At 56.3% G+C, this 19,290-nt stretch overlaps 1 protein-coding gene across 1 annotated transcript; it reads right to left on the bottom strand.

Moving 5' to 3' along the window:
* Positions 1 to 280: 280 nt before the first annotated feature.
* Positions 281 to 17,785, bottom strand: COL1A1 (collagen type I alpha 1 chain). Its single transcript, XM_049860322.1, has 51 exons — positions 17,556 to 17,785; positions 15,629 to 15,823; positions 15,502 to 15,536; positions 15,365 to 15,400; positions 15,170 to 15,271; positions 14,347 to 14,418; positions 14,058 to 14,102; positions 13,843 to 13,896; positions 13,621 to 13,674; positions 13,038 to 13,091; positions 12,863 to 12,916; positions 12,478 to 12,531; positions 12,345 to 12,389; positions 12,174 to 12,227; positions 12,012 to 12,056; positions 11,798 to 11,851; positions 11,448 to 11,546; positions 11,315 to 11,359; positions 11,113 to 11,211; positions 10,920 to 10,973; positions 10,632 to 10,739; positions 10,483 to 10,536; positions 10,081 to 10,179; positions 9,854 to 9,907; positions 9,668 to 9,766; positions 9,083 to 9,136; positions 8,845 to 8,898; positions 8,673 to 8,726; positions 8,513 to 8,566; positions 7,980 to 8,024; positions 7,786 to 7,884; positions 7,401 to 7,508; positions 6,869 to 6,976; positions 6,637 to 6,690; positions 6,453 to 6,506; positions 6,125 to 6,232; positions 5,984 to 6,037; positions 5,819 to 5,872; positions 5,530 to 5,691; positions 5,303 to 5,410; positions 5,023 to 5,130; positions 4,880 to 4,933; positions 4,671 to 4,778; positions 4,248 to 4,301; positions 4,027 to 4,134; positions 3,601 to 3,654; positions 3,121 to 3,228; positions 2,746 to 3,028; positions 2,449 to 2,639; positions 1,915 to 2,157; positions 281 to 1,795 (listed from the first exon to the last, which is right to left on the bottom strand). Exons 1-51 carry the CDS (start codon positions 17,644 to 17,646, stop codon positions 1,649 to 1,651), a joined length of 4,383 nt encoding a protein of 1,460 aa, XP_049716279.1. The 5' UTR covers positions 17,647 to 17,785; the 3' UTR covers positions 281 to 1,648.
* Positions 17,786 to 19,290: the final 1,505 nt, after the last annotated feature.

Below are 19,290 nucleotides of genomic sequence, written 5' to 3'. Positions count from 1 at the left end.
TGTGAGTGTGTGTCCTGCTGTCCATGTGTGGGTTGTCTGGGCATTACAAAGGAGAAGAAATGCAAGGTTTGCAAGAGGGAAAAATAAAAAAGGAAAGAGAAAGGGTTAAGGCCTAAGGTAAGGGGAAGGGGCTAGCCAGGGAACTGGAAGAGCAGGGGAGGAGGACTAGGGGCTGGCCAAGGGCAAGAAAAAGGTGAGCCCACCCACCCCAAAGCCCCCTCCCATGCCTCTCCCTCCCCGACTCCAAGGAAGGAAATTAGGAGGCCACTGCAGATAGGTTTGGGTAATTTCCACATGCTTTATTCCAGCAATCAAAATAATTAAAAACATCTCAAATTATTATACACATACAAAATAGGTACAGAGTCTCTTGCTTCCTCCCACCCCTAGGGGGAAAAACTGCTTTGTGCTTTGGAAAGTTGTGCTCTGAAACCCAGCGAGAGAGAGGATACAGAACAGAGTAAGAGAGGGGTGACGAGGATGGGATGAAGCCGCAGGAGAGAAGGTTCTAGAAAAGAGAGGATGGGGCGAGGAGAGACAGGAGAAGAGAGGGTGGAAAGTGAGCGGGTGCTGGCTGGAGCTGGCAGCACTCTCTCCCCCGTGTTAAATAGCACCTTTAGGAAATTCACATAAGTTCACATCCACCAAAAAAAAAAAAAAAAAGGAAAAATGCAGAATATAAAAGAATTTGAACAAAAAGGAACATTTGCTGGTCTGGGGGGCGTCTCAACTTCTATAGCACCAGTGATTTCCTCCCCACCCGCCCCTCACATAGATGTAGCACCTTTGATAGAAAACGGGGAGCCCCTTCCATCCTTGCCCCCACGCAGTTGCCCCGGTTGACACAATAAAGACAAGAACGAGGTAGTCTTTCAGCAACACAATTACACAAGGAACAGAACAATCTCTGACCCAGCCCTGCTGCACGGGGGACTGACAAGTTTGTCCCAAATCCGATGTTTCCACCTGTGGTGCCTGACTAGCCTCCAAACCTGGTGAGAGGCCAGGGGCTCCCCCGGCACGCCCCCCTCGAAAACAAAGAGGGGCATGTTTCCGGGGCCACCGGGGTGCCAGATGGCAAAGCTTCTTTGGCAGTCCGAGAATCCCAGGTCCCCCAGGGTTTGGGGGTGCTGGGTGAGAGGGAGTGGACTGGGGGCGTGGGAGCCACTTGAATGTTTCAGCATTGTCTTTGGCTGCTGGGCAGACAATGCATGATTTCCTGTGTCTTTTGGGGAGACTTAGATTTGGGGAGCAGTGGAGGGGAGGCCCCAAGGGGGGATGGAGAAAGGAGCAGAAAGGGCAGAGTTGGGGTATCATAAGCCCCAGGGGCAGAAAAGGACTTACCCCCACATGGGTCTTCAAGCAAGTGGACCAAGCTTCCTTTTTTTAAAAAGTTATTTATTTATTCTTTTTTTTCTTTTTTGGTAAGGTTGAATGCGCTTTCGGTTTTTGGTCATGTTCAGTTGGTCAATGTTAAAAACTAAGTTTGAGAGATGAATGCAAAGGAAAAAAAATATTTTCCAAAGTCCATGTGAAATTGTCTCCCATTTTTGCCTTTTTGGGGGATTCAGTTTGGGTTGTTTGCCTGTTTCCAGGGCTGGGGGGCAGTGGGCTGGGTGGGAGGGAGCCAGGTTGGGGTGGTAGGAGTTTACAGGAAGCAGACAGGGCCAATGTCGAAGCCAAATTCCTGGTCTGGGGCGCCAACGTCCAAGGGGGCCACATCGATGATGGGCAGGCGGGAGGTCTTGGTGGTTTTGTACTCGATGATCGTCTTGCCCCAGGTTCCGGTGTGACTCTGGGGTGAAGGGGAGACCATGGGAGAGGGATGTTACCAAGTGGGAGTGATAAGGTGAGGGGAGTTCAGTCTGTCTGAAACCCAAATCCTGGAGAAGTTGGGTCCTGCCGAGGACTCACCGTGCATCCATCCTCGGTGACGCTGTAGGTGAAGCGGCTGTTGCCCTCGGCCCGGATCTCGATCTCGTTGGAGCCCTGGAGGAGCAGGGCCTTCTTGAGGTTGCCGGTCTGCTGATCCATGTAGGCTACACTGTTCTTGCAGTGGTAGGTGATGTTCTGGGAGGCCTCGGTGGACATCAGGCGCAGGAAGGTCAGCTGGATGGCCACATCGGCGGGGTCGGAGCCTTCGCCGCCATATTCGAACTGCAGTTGGGATGGTGGAGAGCAGGGTGTGACTGACTGTACAGGAGCTTCTAGTCCTGGCCTTCCTCTCCCAGAACCCTCAGAGAGCATCTCAAGTAACTCCCATGTCAAGAGGGGGCATCACTTGTCCTTGGACAGCCAGAGTCTGAGTCAGTATCAAGTACCCACAACCCAGCTCTGTGTATCACACTTAGCAGAGGTCTAGCCCACCCCAGGATCTTCCCTCATGCCCCTTCTGAATACTGGGCTAGCCCGTCTCAGGAGAGTAGCTCCAGAGTCCTGCTCACGCACCTGGAATCCGTCGGTCATGCTCTCGCCATACCAGACGTGCCTCTTTTCCTTGGGGTTCTTGCTGATGTACCAGTTCTTCTGGGCCACGCTGGGCTGAGTGGGGTACACGCAGGTCTCACCTGTCTCCATGTTGCAGAAGACTTTGATGGCGTCCAGGTTGCAGCCTTGGTTGGGGTCAATCCAGTACTCTCCTGCGGTGGGGTGGGGAAAGATGAAGTCAGGGGAGGTGGGGCACATAAGGGCAGCCTTGTCATGGCAGGAGGAGGAGGAGGAAGGGGACATAGAGTAGGCCCTCACCGCTCTTCCAGTCGGAGTGGCACATCTTGAGGTCACGGCAGGTGCGGGCAGGGTTCTTGCGGCTGCCTTCAGGGCTCCGGATGTTCTCAATCTGCTGGCTCAGGCTCTTGAGGGTGGTGTCTACCTCGAGGTCACGGTCACGGACCACATTGGCATCATCGGCCCGGTAGTAGCGGCCACCATCGTGAGCCTTCTCTTGAGGTGGCTGGGGCAAGAAGCTGAAGTCGAAAGCACCACTGGGAGGGCCGGGGGGACCAGGGGGTCCGGGAGGGCCAGGGGGACCCTGTGCAGAGAGGGAGGAGAGTGGGGATTACTGGGGTCCAAGTTCTCTCAGGCTGCAGGGCTGTGAGGTAGACGGAGTCAGAGGCTACGTACAACAGGGCCAGCATCACCAGTACGACCACGAGGACCAGGGGGACCAATGGGGCCTGGGAGGCCATTGAGTCCATCTTTGCCAGGAGCACCAGCAGAGCCAGGGGGACCCTGTGGGGAGATGAAAGAAGGAGATGGTTGGAGAAAGCATTCCAGAAAGCACAACACAGCCTCTGCTCTTGTGGAGAAGGCCACCCCTCTCTCTGCTTGGCCCTGGCTCCTGCCTCATGGAGTCTGTATCTGTCTCTCCCCACAAGATGAGTCACTGCTTATTCCCATCCCTGGGCCAGGAAACATTTTGTGGGAGGAAGGAATGGGGTGGGGGGATGTTGAGGGCTGGATGAGATTGCTCGTTCAGGACTCTTCTTCCCTTCCCCCACTCCCTGCCCCAGAAAGGTGAGGGACAACTGTATCCCAGGCAAAGGGCCCCTAGGTGAGCTTGGGGTTGGGATCCAAGAACAGAAGACAGAAGACATGACTTACTCGGGGACCAGCAGGACCAGAAGCTCCAGAGGGACCTTGTTCACCAGGAGAGCCCTGAAGGATAGATACAGAGGCAGTTCAGGCCCAGCGTGGGTCAGCAGCCAGGGGTCTGAGCTGGGGAGATGAGGCGCAGCAATGGCAACCTTCTCCCCTCTAATCTCATTATCCTGGAAATCTAGCCACACGATGGCCACAGGCTCAGACCCCTCCCATGAGCTCTCTCTGTCCACCCCTCACCCTTCCAGAAGCTAGTTGGAAATGGTCATAAACCTTCAGATGCCAGTCCTCACTAAGGAGGAGTCAGAAGGACTATCCAGAGGGGAAAGTGAGGCAGTGTACCCCCAGCATCACACAGGACAGCATGCAGAGACGACAAGAGAAGACTCAATGGCAGTGGGTGGGCTGGGAAGGGCTAAGCATACTCACAGGAGGGCCAGGGGGACCCTGGAGACCGGAGAAGCCACGGTGACCCTTCAAGCCTCTGTCGCCCTGTTCACCTGTCTCACCCTTGTCACCACGGGGGCCTTGGGGTCCCTAGAATAGAGTAGAGACAGGCTGTCAGGTGGAAGGTCCATCAGCACTGAGTGAGGTACTGTCCACACTGGGACAAGGGTTCGAGGGCATGGGGGCCAGAGCAGAGCACTTACAGCGGGGCCACGGACACCAGCAGGACCAGCAGGACCAGCAGGACCAGCGGGACCCTGGGGAAGGCAGAGAAGCGTTAGATCCTAGTCAGGAAGGCCAAGGCTGGGGCGGCACAGCAGAGCCACAGGATGAGATGCTCCTGGGGCAGAGCCCCTTCCTCACATCCTTTTCCACCGCATCCATCTCTTTCCTGACCCTCAGACACCGTTCCCCCTCCCCTGCCTTCAGCCAGACTTCATGTGAGCTGGGATGTGCACATGAGGACAATCCCCATTCCTTGGGGAAAGCAGAGCAGGAGTCCCGAGGCTGAGCTGTGGCTCAACTTTTCCAGGAAGGCCAAGGGTCTTTCAAGGTCAGGCGACCATCCCCAGCCCTGGAGAGTCCCTTCCCTGACCAGGAGCAGGTAGCTGGAGCCAGTCACTTACAGTCTCACCACGATCCCCACTCTTGCCAGCAGGGCCGACGGGGCCAGGGGCACCAGGAGCACCAGGAGCACCAGGGGGTCCAGAGGGTCCAGTCTCACCACGGTCACCCTGGGAGGGGAAGGGGGATATGGGTCAACCCCAGCTCAGGGGGCCAGGCCGGGCCAGGGGAGGATAGGCAGAGCTGTTGGCCTGGAGTACAGCTGTCTCACCTTGGGGCCAGGAGAACCATCTCGTCCAGGGGAGCCTTCGGCACCAGGAGCACCCTGCAGAGAAGGGGGAGAGGTGAGAGTCAGCCCTCAGACTCAGGTCAAGGCCGAATGGCCATGCCAAGGGCATATCTGGGGTTGCTCACCTCACGCCCAGATTCACCAGGGGGTCCAGCCAATCCAGGGGGGCCTGCGGGGCCAGGGGGACCACGTTCACCACTTGAGCCAGAAGGACCTTGTTTGCCGGGTTCGCCCTGAGTGAGAAGAAAAGAAAGAATCAGGCCAGAGATAGGGTGGGGAAAGGTCCTAGAGCCCCCAAGGTGATTTCTACCAAATCCTTCCTCGTGGCTCTTCCACCCCCAGCCTGCGCCCTCCGAGTCCTGTGATGGTTCTTCTCAGCGTCCCCCAAGGTTAGGGGGTACTCACAGATGGGCCAGGAAGACCAGGGAAGCCTCTTTCTCCTCTCTGACCGGGCAGGCCGACCACACCACGCTGTCCACCAATACCCTGAGGTCCGGGAGTACCAGGGGCGCCCTGCGGGAGGAGACAAGGGGTGAGACACCTTGCAGGTGGCACAGAGATCTGCTCCCTGGCTCTGGAGCGTGGCACTCCCGGACACCTCAGGAGCTGCTGAGATCTGAGCTCCCACTTACCGCAGGACCATCAGCACCAGGGGATCCTTTCTCTCCAGCGGGGCCGGGGGGACCAGGGGGGCCAACTTCACCAGGACGTCCAGCAGGGCCAGTCTCACCACGGGGACCTTTGCCGCCTTCTTTGCCAGCAGGGCCAGGAGGGCCAGGGGGTCCAGCATTTCCCTGGAGGGGAGAAGGGGGCAGTCAGACTCCAGTGGGTTCTGGAGCACCACTGAGGCCTCCATGGCTAACCACCTTCCTGAGAGCCCCTGCCCCCCGACCCCCTGGAGTCTCCACCCCAGATACTTACAGAGGGGCCAGGGGGACCGACTCGGCCAGCAGCACCAGGGAAACCAGTAGCACCCTGGCAGAAGAGAACAAAGTCAGAAGGAGAACAGCCAACTCACCTGGTCCAGCCACACCACCTCCCAGTACTGCTTGGGGAGCAGCTCAGTAGAGAGGTAGGGATACTCACAGGGGGACCAGCACTGCCACGGGCACCTTTGGGTCCAGGAGCACCAACATTACCCTGCAGGAAAGCACAGAGATGTCAAGGCTGAGTCAGTCCTGGGCCGGGGCCTACAGCAGCTCATGGCATAGAAGGTAAGATACTCACAATGGGGCCAGGGGCTCCAGTGGGTCCAGCAGGGCCAGGGGGACCAGCATCGCCTTTAGCACCAGCATCACCAGGTTCACCTTTAGCACCAGGTTGGCCATCAGCACCCTAGGGGAGGAGGGAGTGTGGTAAGCAGAGGAGAAGGATATGGGGAGATGGAAGGTTTTCTGGGGCTGGGGAAGAAGCAGTAACTAGAGACACGGAGATGCTTGAATGGAAGACAACACCTCTTCCCTGACTCAGGCCAAAGCTTCTGTCCTCATCTCAGTCACTCAAGGTCCCAGGTCCCCGTTGGTGATAGAAAATGAACGGGGGTTTTGGTACTCACAGGGGGGCCGGCGAAGCCAGCAGGGCCGGGAGGACCAGGCTCACCACGGTCTCCCTGGAAGAGAAGGAGGCAAATTGGAGAGACGCTCTGACAGTGGGGAAGGTAGGGTGGAGGCAGAGAAGGGACACAAGAGGGCCAGCATGAAGGGAGAGAAGGGCCCTTAACTGGGGTCTTCTGTACTTACGGGGGCACCACGAGCTCCAGTGGGACCAGCAGGGCCGCTGGGACCAGCTTCACCCTGAGAAGGAGGACAAGAGCCTCAGGGTCAGGTTGCCTATGCCCAATACTCCTGGTAATGACCCCAGGAGAACCTCCTCCTCCTCCCAGTCCCTCCAGTTTCCTGGGCCACCAGCTCAGGACATCAAGACTGGCCTTCCCCGAAGAGTTTGCTGGGGAAGCTTGTGTGAGGGGCTCACCTTGTCACCAGGGGCACCAGCAGGGCCAGGGGGACCAATGGGGCCAGTCAGACCACGAGGGCCATCTTTGCCAGGAGAACCATCAGCACCTTTGGGACCAGCATCACCCTAAAGACAAAAAAAAAAAAGCCTGAGACTTCCAAGATGGGGCCCGGAGGCCATCTATAGTGTCCTGCTTGAGTCTGGGACCTCCCAACGCCCTTTCCAGCTCTGACTTGCCCCGATGCATGCTGAGGACTCAAGATCTCATAAGGAGATTCAGATGAGACACAGGTTAAGAGGACCCTGACTTGTGTGGGGAATGGATAAGGGAGCCTCCTTCAAGGAGCTGGCCCCACCTCTCATTGCCATGGTAACTCAGGGAGAGAGGCGTTCTGACAGTAGAGAAGGTGGGGTGGGGACATAGAAGGTGACCTCAGGTACAAGATTCATCAGCAAACAGGCCAGAGAAAGAAGAAGAAAGGCTGAGAGGCCCAAGGCAGGAGAGAGATGGGAGCCAAGCAGGGCTCAGGGTAGAGGGGGCTGAACTTACTCTGTCACCCTTGGGGCCTGGAAGACCAGCTGCACCACGTTCACCAGGCATTCCCTGAAGGCCAGGGGCACCTTGGCTACCGGGGGCTCCAGGAGCACCAGCATCACCCTAGGTGACAACCAAGAAGATTGGAGTGAGGTCTGAGGTCCCAGGAGTGGGTCACAGCCCTGAGCCCCTCTTGATGTCTCCCAGGCTTGGTTCTGAGGCCAAAGACAGGCACCAGCTAAGAGGGAAGACTCAAGGCCCAGAGCTTGGGGCTGTCTGTGAGTCCCCACCCACCCCCATATAGATGTCTTGTCCCTCCTCCATATAGATGGCTTTGGTCACAGCCAGTCATCCCTGGTCCCTGAACTGCTGATGGAGCCCCTCCCTGCGCTGCTTTTACCTTAGCACCGTCATTGCCAGGAGCACCATTGGACCCACGGGGACCTGCAGGACCAGGAGGACCCTGCACACCACGCTCGCCAGGGAAACCTCTCTCGCCCTGGAAAGGAAGGACAGGGCACGTGATGGCTGCTCCAGAGACAAGGTCAAGCGCAGGGCATCTTGACGGGGAGTAGTGAGGCAGGCTCTACTTACTCTTGCTCCGGAGGGGCCGGGGGCACCAAGGTCTCCAGGAACACCCTGAGGGGGAGAGAAACAGATGTTAGCAAAGCCTACCAGGCTCCCCACTAGAAAGAACTCCTGTCCACCTCCTTGGAGCTGGCCCTCAGGGTCTAGGATTAGCCCCTTCTCAGCACCAAATTGGGATTATTTGGGATTATCTCAAATAGTCCCTCTACTCCTCCTTGGGATATGTCAATGACAGTCCTCCTCCCCTGCAAACTTTGGGCCAAGAATTATAACCAGGAGGCCTGAGAAGTCACAGAGAGAATTCTGGAAGCTCTAAAAAGAAGTCACCCAGACTAGCAGTCACCTGGCCCCTTCCAGATTATCCCATGTGGAGTTGCACCTCTCTGCTTCCCTCCATGTAACTCCCTTCATGACAGGAAGTCCTTCCCGGTGTCTAACCTCCCACCTCCAGTTTATAGTCATCTGATTAGCTAGGAAGGGCAGTCTTCCCCTCTGTATTTTCTACATTCTCACCCCTCTGGCCAGCAGCTACCTCTTACCTGTTCACCGGGTTTGCCTGCTTCACCAGGAGGACCAGCTGGGCCAGGGAGACCCTGTAGGTGGGAAACGGGGGAGGGAAGAGAGAGGATTTAGTCTGGAAGAGAGCAAAGGGGATGTTCCCTACGCCTCCCACACAACCTGACAGCCATGAGGCCTCACCTGGAATCCAGGGGAGCCAGCAGGGCCTTGTTCACCTCTCTCACCAGCAGGACCCTATCATGGGGGAGAAGGCTGAAGTCAAAGGAAGGCCGAGGAGACAAGGGGCAGGGAGTATCTCCCCTATCCAGTCCCACAGTGCCCTACCCTAGGATGCTCAGTCAAGGGCACTTACAGCAGGGCCAGGGGGTCCCTGAGCTCCAGCTTCTCCGTCTTTGCCAGCAGCACCCTGTTGGGAGACAGTAAAAAAGAAAGAACTTAGGGTGATGAGGCCAGGTGAGCTGGAGGAAGAGGGGCGCAGGTGGGCAGACCCCACTGGTGGCTCCTGACACGATGGTGATGGGCTGAGGCCTCCTGCATCCCTCCTGTGCAGAGTGGGTAGAGGAGGGGAGGGACCAAAAAGAGATACTTACAACTGCACCAGGGGGTCCGGGAACACCACGCTCTCCAGCTTTGCCAGGCTCTCCCTGTGGGGAGGAGTGAGGGTTGAGCAGGCTGAAGTGGGAACCAGGGCCTCCTAGGTCCTTTCGGTTTACTTTGAGTAGAAGTTTTTAAGGGACTTTCCTATCAAGAGGCTCTGAAAGCTTTATTGACACGCTTCAGCCCCCTGGGGAAATGTCTTTGCTGGCTTCATGGCTAGGTCCTTTAACCTCTCCCCCAAACCAGGTGCCCTTTCAGGCTCCTTCTCCCTCCGCCCTCTCTCCTTCCTTCCCCCCTCATGTCTGCAGTTGATCTGAGTTGAAAAGGGCTTCCATTCCCTTTTGATACCACCAAGAACCCCATCAAGATTTTTTGGGGTGATTAACATAAAAGGCCCATCCTATCTCTGTATGTGGGGGGGGCAACAATGGTACTATGTCCAGTGAGAACTGTGATAATAGAGTGAGCAGGGATCCCTCATTTTATGGATAGGTAAACTGAGGCCCCAAAAGGGACAGAACTTGCTCCCAGGCCACTGTCTGTCCCTGGCTCTGCATTGCTCCTTGATGAATACTTACAGCAGCACCTTTAGGTCCAGGGAATCCCATCACACCAGCCTGACCACGGGCACCAGGGGGACCTGGGGGTCCGGGGCGACCATCTTGACCGGCGGGACCCTGAAGATGGCAACACAAAAGCAGTGGTGAGGCCAAAGAGCAGGCGGGTGGGAGAGAGGGAAGGGGCACGGGGGAGGTCATACTTACAGGGGGGCCAGTTTTGCCATCAGGACCAGGGCTGCCAGGGCTTCCAGTCAGACCCTAGGGGGGAAGCAGAGAGGTATAAGTGGGGCAGGAGAAGAGGGGAAGGAGGAGAGAGGAAGAGAAAGAGGGGACCACTCCCGAAGGCAGACCCTGCGGCCCTGCACCTATCTGGGACCCCCACAGCAGAGGCAGAGTCCTCGCTGAGCTGAGCGGCAGGGCTGGGGCCTCACCTTGGCACCAGGCAGGCCAGCTTCACCGGGACGACCAGCTTCACCTGGAGAACCTTTGGGACCAGCAGGGCCAGGAGAACCACGTTCACCAGCGGGACCCTGGTTGGGGGCGGGGGGTAGATAGGCACAGGAACAAATGAGATCTTAAGTCTGGGCCTCTCTACCATGGCCCACACCTTGTCCCTCTTGGGATGGGGGCTGGTTCAGGTGGGCTTTGGGGGGGGTGGGAGTGGGAAGGTCAAGGTGAGGCCAAGTATGAAGAGAAGCAATCTGCAGCCCCAGCATGGAGCACTGATAAGTATGTGTGTGTGTGGTGGGGGGGCGGGGTTGACTACATCCAGAAGAGGAAGGTAATGCCCAGGAAGTAGCTGGGTCAGCCTCCTGGCCATGAAGAAAAGTTACCTTGGGACCAGCAACACCATCCGCACCAGGGAAACCACGGCTACCAGGTCCACCCTACAGAGAGGAGGCCATTGAGCTCAGAGATACCCAGGCACCAGGTTGGCACTGGAGGTGGGGAAGGTGGGAGGGGGCAGGCTGGGGGTACTTACACGCTCGCCAGGGGGCCCGGGCAGGCCAGTGGGTCCGGGTTCACCTCGGGCTCCTCGCTTTCCTTCTTCACCAGCAGGGCCAGGGGGTCCTTGAATACCAACAGGGCCCTGGGGGAGGCAGGGAAGAGGGTGGCCTGTGGTAAGGCTGGGTCTCTAGCACGAAAGACTCCTGGGGGTTGGGTGGGGGCTCCCTCAGCAGACTCGGGGATCCTGCTCCTGCCTGGACACCCCTCAAGGGCTTCCAGGGCAGGATGGGCTGAGCTGCAGGAGGCGTGGCAGGGGACTTACGGGCTCTCCCTTGGCGCCAGCGTCACCTTTGCTGCCAGGAGCACCGGGTTCACCCTGTGGCAGGGGGCGGGGAGAAGAAGAGAGTGAGCTTAGAGTTGGGTTCTCAGGTGGCCTGAATCTTCATGTTGCCCGGAGGAGGGCCACACTGGAGCCACTACAAGGGCTGGGGCAGAAGCAAGTGGGCAGTACTTACGCTGTTACCCTTGGGACCGGGAGCGCCGCTGGGACCCTGGGGTCCAGCAGGGCCTCGGGCACCAGGGAAGCCAGGAGCACCAGCAATACCAGGAGCACCCTGTGGGAGGCAGAACAGATAGTTGAGGACCCAGAAGTAAAAGGCATGGGTCAGGTGGGAGGTGGGTATCTCAGGCAGGACTAAGGCCTGGCAAGATACTTACGTTGGCACCTTTAGCACCAGGCTGTCCATCAGCACCAGGGTTTCCCTGTAGCACGAAGAAAGGAGGGTGAGTGATAGGCAAGGACTTCGAGGGTGGGGAGTGACACAGGGGGTGCTAACGGGGAGACACTCACAGCAGGGCCAGCAGCACCAGCAGGGCCAGGGGGGCCAGGCTCACCACGCACACCCTGGGGACCTTCAGAGCCTCGGGCTCCTTGGGGACCAGCTTCACCCTAGATGGGAAGAAAGGACATGTCAGGCGCAACCCTGGGGAGCCCAACCTACCTCTGAATGGAGGAGGGAGGGAAGGGCCAGGGCCAAGAGACAATGATCAGGACTCCAAGATCAGAGAGGAGATTCCAGAATAGAGGTGTTGGAGAATGGGCCTCTTTCTTGCCACTCTGGGTCCCTCTAGTTTGGGGAGCAGGGAGACATCACCCCTTGGCCTGTGGGAGCTGTACTCAGAGGGAGGGCAGGGTCTCACCTTGGCACCAACAGCTCCAGGGAAGCCAGGAGGACCAGCGGGACCAGTGGGACCCTGTGGATGAAATGGAGACATTAACAAGAAGGAAGGTGCCAGGTGCAAGTCATACTTGGGGGCCCAAGAGGCCTTGGGGTTCAGAACAACATGGCTCTGCTGCCCCATCAGCCCCAAAAGCTGACATTGAGACCCCTCCCCACTCCCACACCATACTCACAGGGGGTCCAGCAGCACCAGTAGCACCATCATTGCCACGAGCACCCTATAGGAGGGAGAGGAAGCCCCAGTTATGTCCACTGAGCCCTGGCCAGTCCCTGCAGCTCCTGGGGAACCCCTTCCAAGGGCCCAGGGACCCCCCAAAGAGGCCAAGAGTACTCACAGCAGGGCCAGGGGCTCCTGGGCGACCTCTCTCACCAGGCAGACCACGGGGGCCCTGACCATAAAACCAAGAGAAACCAAATGAGATAGGGGACACTCCCACTCCCCTGAAGTCTCCATCTTGTCCCAACTCCCTGCTCCCTCCCTCCCCTCTAGAAATGGACATACTCACCATCTGACCAGGAGCTCCATTTTCACCAGGGCTACCAGGCTCACCCTACAAAGCAGAAAGTTGAGAGTGAGGAATTTGTTCATGGTGGTACCGGGAGAAGGTAGAGGGCCACAACACCCAGAAAAGTTCTCACCTTGGGACCAGCAGGACCAGCATCTCCCTTGGCACCATCCAAACCACTGAAACCCTAAGATAAAGAAGAAGGACCAAGGTGAGACCCCATGGAGTTGTGGACCCTCTTGATAGTCACCCAGACCTGAGAAGATGCCTCAGGGGGACAACCATCCCCCTGTCTATGAGCTAGACTAAACCCAAACTTGTCCAAGATCTTACCAAATTCTTTTAATGGGACTCCTTTCCCAATGGAGGGAAGTTTTTTTGTATATCTATTGTATATCCTTTGGGACTTCTGCAGCTGCTACCCACCCATGACGCATACCAGAATCCCTTGGGGAAGGGGGTTGGGATTGTGGAATGCTTGAGACTTTGGGAGCTTAGATGAATCAAAGAGGACTCACTCTGTGTCCCTTCATTCCAGGGAGGCCAGCTGTTCCGGGCAATCCCCGAGCACCCTGAGGAGAAAGGTAAAGGAGAATAAAGGAAGGTTTGTTAGAAGACACCACTGTGGACACAGCTCCCCATTGAAGCCTAAATGCAGTGAAGTCCAGGTTTTGGCCACACTACCATACTCACCTGAGGCCCAGGAGGACCACGCTCACCAGGACGACCAGGCTTTCCAGCTTCACCCTGAGAGGGAGAGAAAAAGCCATCATGCCCATTACTTCCTGGGCTGGAAAAGTGTGAAAAGCCTGAGTCTTCTTGGGGTGGTTGAAGGTCAGGCTTAGGGGCCCAGAATATTCTCTTTGAACCTACAGCTCAGCCTAAATCTATTGTGAACCCTTATTTGGTGGGATTTGAGTTCCTGTGAAGGAATTTCTGTCACATGCATCTTAATCTCACCGGATGGATACGAGGTGCCCAGGATCGTTAAGCCCCCGGAAGTTGTTTGCCCTAGGGAGTAGGCTGGGGATTGTTTTCAGGTACCTGGGAACAAGGGAAGAACAATCTCCCCTACTGGGGAGATGGGGAAAACCATCCCTTGCAGGGTGAAGGTCACCATTCAAAGACCCCAGGCAGTCCTGTGCATCAGGGATAACTTGCCCTCCTTCCTCTGGGTATCACCCCCAAAGGTGGGGGCACTGGGATGGAGATTTTGGGGATCTAGTCTATGGAGGTGGTGGGAGTCAGATGGAATCTTCTCGCTCAGGCTACTTACATCATCTCCGTTCTTGCCAGGAGGGCCAGGGGGACCACGGGGACCCATAGGACCCTAGAGGAGATAGGAGGAGAGGAGGTTAGAAGCACCAGGGTATGGAAGAAAAAAGAGGCTGGGATTGGAAAGAGGAGGTGTGGAAGACCCCAGGTATGAGTGTCGGTCCTTCAATAGCAGAAGCCGCACGCTTGTAGCGGGATGTTTATCTGCACGGACAGTACTTACTGAGGCTCCAGGCTCGCCAGGCTCACCAGGGGGACCTTGGAAACCTTGGGGACCCTGGAGAACAAGGACAGAGGGGTGTGCTTAGAAAGCCAGTCTCTGTCAACCTTTCCCCATCTCACCAAGAGATCTCTGAGCGTCTACCCTATCTTCATTCCAGTATTCCCTCCAAAAGCCCAAAGCCCAAATTGCTGTAAATAGACATCCTGGATACTTACAGGTGCACCAGGGGGCCCAGGAAGACCACGAGGACCAGAGGGGCCCTATAGAAGGAAAAGAAAGGGGACCATGGTGACATGTCCGTAAGAAAGCATAACATGAGTGCAGTCTTGCTATTTCTCAACAGTTCCTGTTGGGAGCACTCAGTTATTCTGTGTCTCCTCTGGACTTTGAAGTCCCAAAGGTGGCCTTTATCTCCCAATATATATATGCCCCCAACACTGGCCCATTCCCCTTGGATCCCCATCCACTCCTCTTCTGTTATCCCTGCCACCCTGTGTGGCTCACCATGGGGCCAGGCACGGAAATTCCTCCAGCTGATTTCTCATCATAGCCATAAGACAGCTGGGGAGCAAAGTTCTAGAAAAAACAAGAGAGAGAGAGAGTGCATGAGTGAGTTGAAAGGTGGAAGACATCACCCATAATCAAACAAACTGACATCATGTCTCCTGATGTGATGCAATGAGAAGGACAATATCACTTGGGAGATATTCTGGCAGAAACCCACCACCTGAATCTAATCATGAGGTCACATCAGACAAACCCACACTGAAGGACAGTCTACAAAACAATGGGCCTGAACTCTTTAAAAAATGTCAGTGCTGTGAATGACAAAGGAATGTTCCAGATGAAAGGAAACTAAAGAAATATGAAAATCAAGTTCAGTTCAAAATCCTGAACTGGTTGATGGATTAGGAAAATAAATTGCTATAAAGGGCATTGTTGAGACATTGGAGAAATTTAAATATGGACTGTATATTGTATCAATGTTAAATCTCCTAAGTGTAATTCTTGTTCTATGATTATGTAAGAGAATGTCCTTGTTCTTACGATGTATCACGGAAGTATTTAGGATCAAAGGAGCATGATATCAGCAATTTACTCTCGAATGGCTCAGAAAAACAAAAGATAATATATGTATGTATAGTAAGAGACTGATCAAGCAAATGCAGCAAAATGTGACTTGTATATGACAGCTCTTTGAACTATTCTTGCAGCTTTTCTGTAAGGTTGAAATTATTTCTAAACATTAAGTTATGTCATCTGCAAGGGGGAAAAAATGGAGGAGAAACAGGCTTTCCACGGGTGAGTGTCTTGACTGTCCACTTACTCCTCCAAGGCCAGGGGGTCCAGGAGGTCCAGGGGGTCCAGGGGGTCCGGGAAGTCCAGGCTGTCCAGGGATGCCATCTCGTCCAGGGGGGCCGGCAGGTCCCTGCAGGGAAAGAGGGTGGGGAGCCGGGGTGAGAGCTGGCCAAGAGCCACACCCAACTCCAGCCCACAACAGCAGAGAGCTGGCAATGCTTACCCTTGGGCCCCGGGGGCCAGTGTCTCCTTTGGGTCCCTATGAAGTTGGGGGAGAAGAAACAAAAGAAGCCGGGTTAGAGAAGCCAGGGCCATGAGGAGTCACGGCCAGGGTGGCGAAAGTCGAGGGCTGAGGATTACCTCGACTCCTGTGGTTTCTTGGTCAGTAGGTGACGCTAGGGGGAGAAGAGAGGCGGGTTAGAGCAAGCTGTTAACGGTGCTCTTGGCGGCAGAGGCCCCCTCCTACAGCCCTAGGCCTGAGCCTTACTGTCGCTGTTGGGGCAGACAGGACAGCACTCGCCCTCGGGGACTCTGGCGCCTGGACAGTCCTTGGTTTCGTCGCACATCACGTCATCGCACAACACGTTGCCGTTGTCGCAGACACAGATCCGGCAGGGCTCGGGTTTCCACACGTCTCGGTCATAGTACCTGAGGCCGTTCTGTACGCAGGTGACTGACGGGACTGGGGCAGGAGGGAAGGGGGGGCGGTCAGCAGCTCCCGAGTCCCCCCACTTCAGGGCTTCAGGAGTCCCAACCCAGCCCTTCCTGCCCTTCTGCCCTAGAGACACACTTAGATTTTCCACTTCCCGCCTCCTCCTCTTTTTTTTTTTTTTTTTTTCTAAATCCTTAAAAGCTCATCTGCTCCTCATCAGCGCCAGTGACAGCGCCGAGGCGCCGGGCCAGGGCAGCTAGAACTCTTTCCAGTTCTTAGGAATTTAAACAAAGCTTTGGGCCAGGGTTGCTTCCAATTCCAGCCTCAGCTCATTGGCGCTGAAGCCAAGGGAAATAAAAAGCCAAGGGGTGAGAGGGAAAACAGGAGGGGCCCCATAGAGAGGGCAAGCTAGTGGGGCGTGGTTGGGTGGAGACAGAAAGGGGGGTGCGAGGGAGGAGGGAGGTCCGCCCCCCATCACACCCCATTCCTGGGCAGGTAGGATGGTATGGGTGGGGCTAGATGGATGGGCGGGACTGATTGAAGTGGGATCCCGCCCCAAGACTTGAAGATGTACCCCAAAAGTAGGATACATCCCAACCTCCAGCGCTAATACATCTCAAAAGCCAGCTCTGGAGCCAACCCCTGTTTCCCAAAGCCAGCCAGTCCCTCTGGGTTACTCCTCAGCCAAAGAACTGAAAAATCCGCCAATAGTAATAAAATTAACCAAGCCCACCGCGCGAGTATCTACCCAGATGGCCGCTAGGTGGCGGGCAACGCAAAGCAATGGGAACGGGGAGGAGCCAATTTTCCGAGAATAGCCACTTCTTTAAAAAGGAGCCTGGTGGCGCAGTGGTTAAGCGCCGGCTGGTAACCGAAAGATTGGCGGTTGAACCTACCAGCCGCTCTGCATAAGAAAGATGTGGCAGGAGAAAAATGTGGTAGTCTGCTTTCGTAAAGATTTACAGCCTTGGAAACACAATGGTGGCAGTTCTGCTCTGTCCTAGACGGTCACTACGAGTCGGACTCAGCAGCAACGGGTTTGATTTTGGTTTTAGCTACTTTTTTTTTGGAGGCAGGGGCTCCCCCATCCCCAGCTTTATTCCTCTCTGGTCAAGAAATGGAGTCCAAGCCCCGCAATAGCCCTGGTCTTGCGGATCCAGTCCCAGCGCCGGGAAGCGCGGGACATGGAGGCGCAGTGCTTAGTATTCATCAGCAGGGGGCGCAAGGACCTCACTCTGCCAATTCCAAGCCAAAGTTTCTCATCCTCCAGCCCGCCCACTCTCTGCGCCCCCTCCCCCCGACCCAGCACCCCCGCGGCCCCAGGAACACTGTCTAGCCTGCAGAGAGGGCAAACAATCTTTCCATATGAATCATCCCACAGCCTTCCTGATTGCTTTTACATCTCGGGCTCCAAATCCCAGCTCGGCGCCCCCACCCCGTTTTCGACATGCCTTCCCCCCACCCACGGCCCAGGCCCCTACTTTCCCCTTTGCGCCGCACAGTGAGCGCTCGGGACTCCCTCCTGTGCCAACTCACGCTACACTCCATCCTCATCTCCCAATCCTGGGAGGCGGTCAGCCCCACTCCGACCCCAAAGTAAACTCTCTTCTCTCTCCGGGCTCAGGGGAAGGCTCCCTCGCCCTCTCCCTCCCATTCCTGAGTCTCCAGAGCATCCCGAGTCTCAGATGAAGTCGCGGACCCCCGGGGCCTGTGCAGGGTGCGATACCAAGTAGCCCTGGACTCCCAGAAGTTTGGGACTTACTGTCTTCGTCTTGGCCCTCCTCTTGGCCGTGCGTGAGGAGGGCGGTGGCCGCTAAGAGGAGCAGGAGCCGGATGTCCACAAAGCTGAACATGTCTAGACCCTAGACATGTAGACTCTTTGCGGCTGGGGTAGGGGGTTAGCGTCCGCTCATGCGTGGCCTCACACTCCGCGTGCCTCCTGCTCAGACCCCGAGGAGAAACTCCCGTCTGCTCCGACGCCCGGCCCGGGCCCTTTTTATACCCTCCCCATGAAGAGCAGGGAGGAACCCTGCCCCTCGGAGAGGGGGAGCCGGCTGCCCGCCCCCCAGCCAATCAGGGCTGCCTGGCCCGGCCCCCAATTTGGGAGCTGGAACAGAGAGGGGGAGGAGGAGGGAAGGGAAGGGAGTCCACCCCACATCTCCCCCCTTCGCAGCTCTGCTTCCCCAGCCCCCCAGCCCAGCCTGGGCCAGAGATGCTGCCGCTGGGGTGCAGCTGGGTCCTCAGCGTGATGTGGGCTAAGAAGTGGGTAGGGGAGCCCCTTTGACTTTCTCCGTGGAACCTCAATCTGGAGGAGTGGAGTTGAGGAACTGGATGGGGAGCCCCAAAGGTGGGAGGGTGGGGGTAATTGGGAAGGGTCCTCCCAGCACCATGCTTCTGTCTCGTCTCCCTCCTGACACAGATGGGAGACATTTTTGGGAAGAGCTAGGGATGGGTGTAAAGAGGCCAGCTGGTGACTTCTCCCAAACAGGAGAACCAAGGAATTCAAAATATGTCCCTGTTTGGGGGTGTCTTCTGATGAAGCTGGAAACTTAGGGAACAGGTTAGATTCCTTTATAGACCCTAAGAATCAGATACTGGGGGGGGGTGCTAGCAAGAGGTTTTTATTTTGAGGATAGCCATTCTGCCATGCCTGAGGTTCCTGGACGGCCTCAAATGTCCTCCCCCAAGCCCTGGCCAGACTGGGAGATGGTGTGGGGAGGCTGAGGTGCTGGATTGGAAATTTGAAGAGATGGGCCCTTCAGAAGGAAGCTTTGGTGTTGAGTGATGGGGCACAGGTGGGGGTGATGGAACTTCTCCCCTCCGGAGTTGGGGAGTGAGTTTGTAGGGGGAGGGCTGTGAGTTTCTAAGGGTGACTTAGAAAGAGGTCTTGTGTTAGTGTCTTGTGGCCAGGGGCTGGTTAAAGACCCTCCCAACCAGCACATTTAAACCAGAGTGAACTTGGGAGGAGGGCATTGGATCTCCTTCACGGGAGCTGCATAAAACCCCTTCTCTGGTTGTCCCTGGACTCGAGGCTGGGAATGTGTGGGAGATCTTGGGAGTCTGGGGTGGAACTGCAGGGGAGAGGGACAAGTGACCTTATTTTAGGGGACATTTCCCATTGCCCCACCTTTTTCCTGAAAATCCAGACCATTGCTCTCTGCCTCTGGAACCTGGAGAGAATCACTGTATCCTGAAAACAATGCAGACCCCAACAACAACAAAGTGCTTTGGGAATGAGAGTTGGTTTACCAGGTGATATTGGGAGGAGATGCCTCCAGAAGTCAGCGTCCTCCTTTCCCCAATATCCTAATCTCCCAACAGTGCTCCATCTTCAAACCCAACCTATCCGGATCCCTCATCCGCCAAAATCTGTGGCCATGAGCAGAGGCAATGGGGGTTGCTCTGCCATGCCCCTATCGGCTCCACTCCCTCTTGCACTATCCCCCACCCCCAGATCACTCCAGAGCTGCAAACGTGGACGATGGGAGTCCCGCCTC

This window comes from Elephas maximus, chromosome 19 (genome assembly GCF_024166365.1).
Source record: "Elephas maximus indicus isolate mEleMax1 chromosome 19, mEleMax1 primary haplotype, whole genome shotgun sequence".
Lineage (NCBI taxonomy): Eukaryota > Metazoa > Chordata > Mammalia > Proboscidea > Elephantidae > Elephas > Elephas maximus.
The sequence above is the reverse complement of the archived record's forward strand: the minus strand, read 5'-3'. Positions and strand labels throughout refer to the sequence as shown.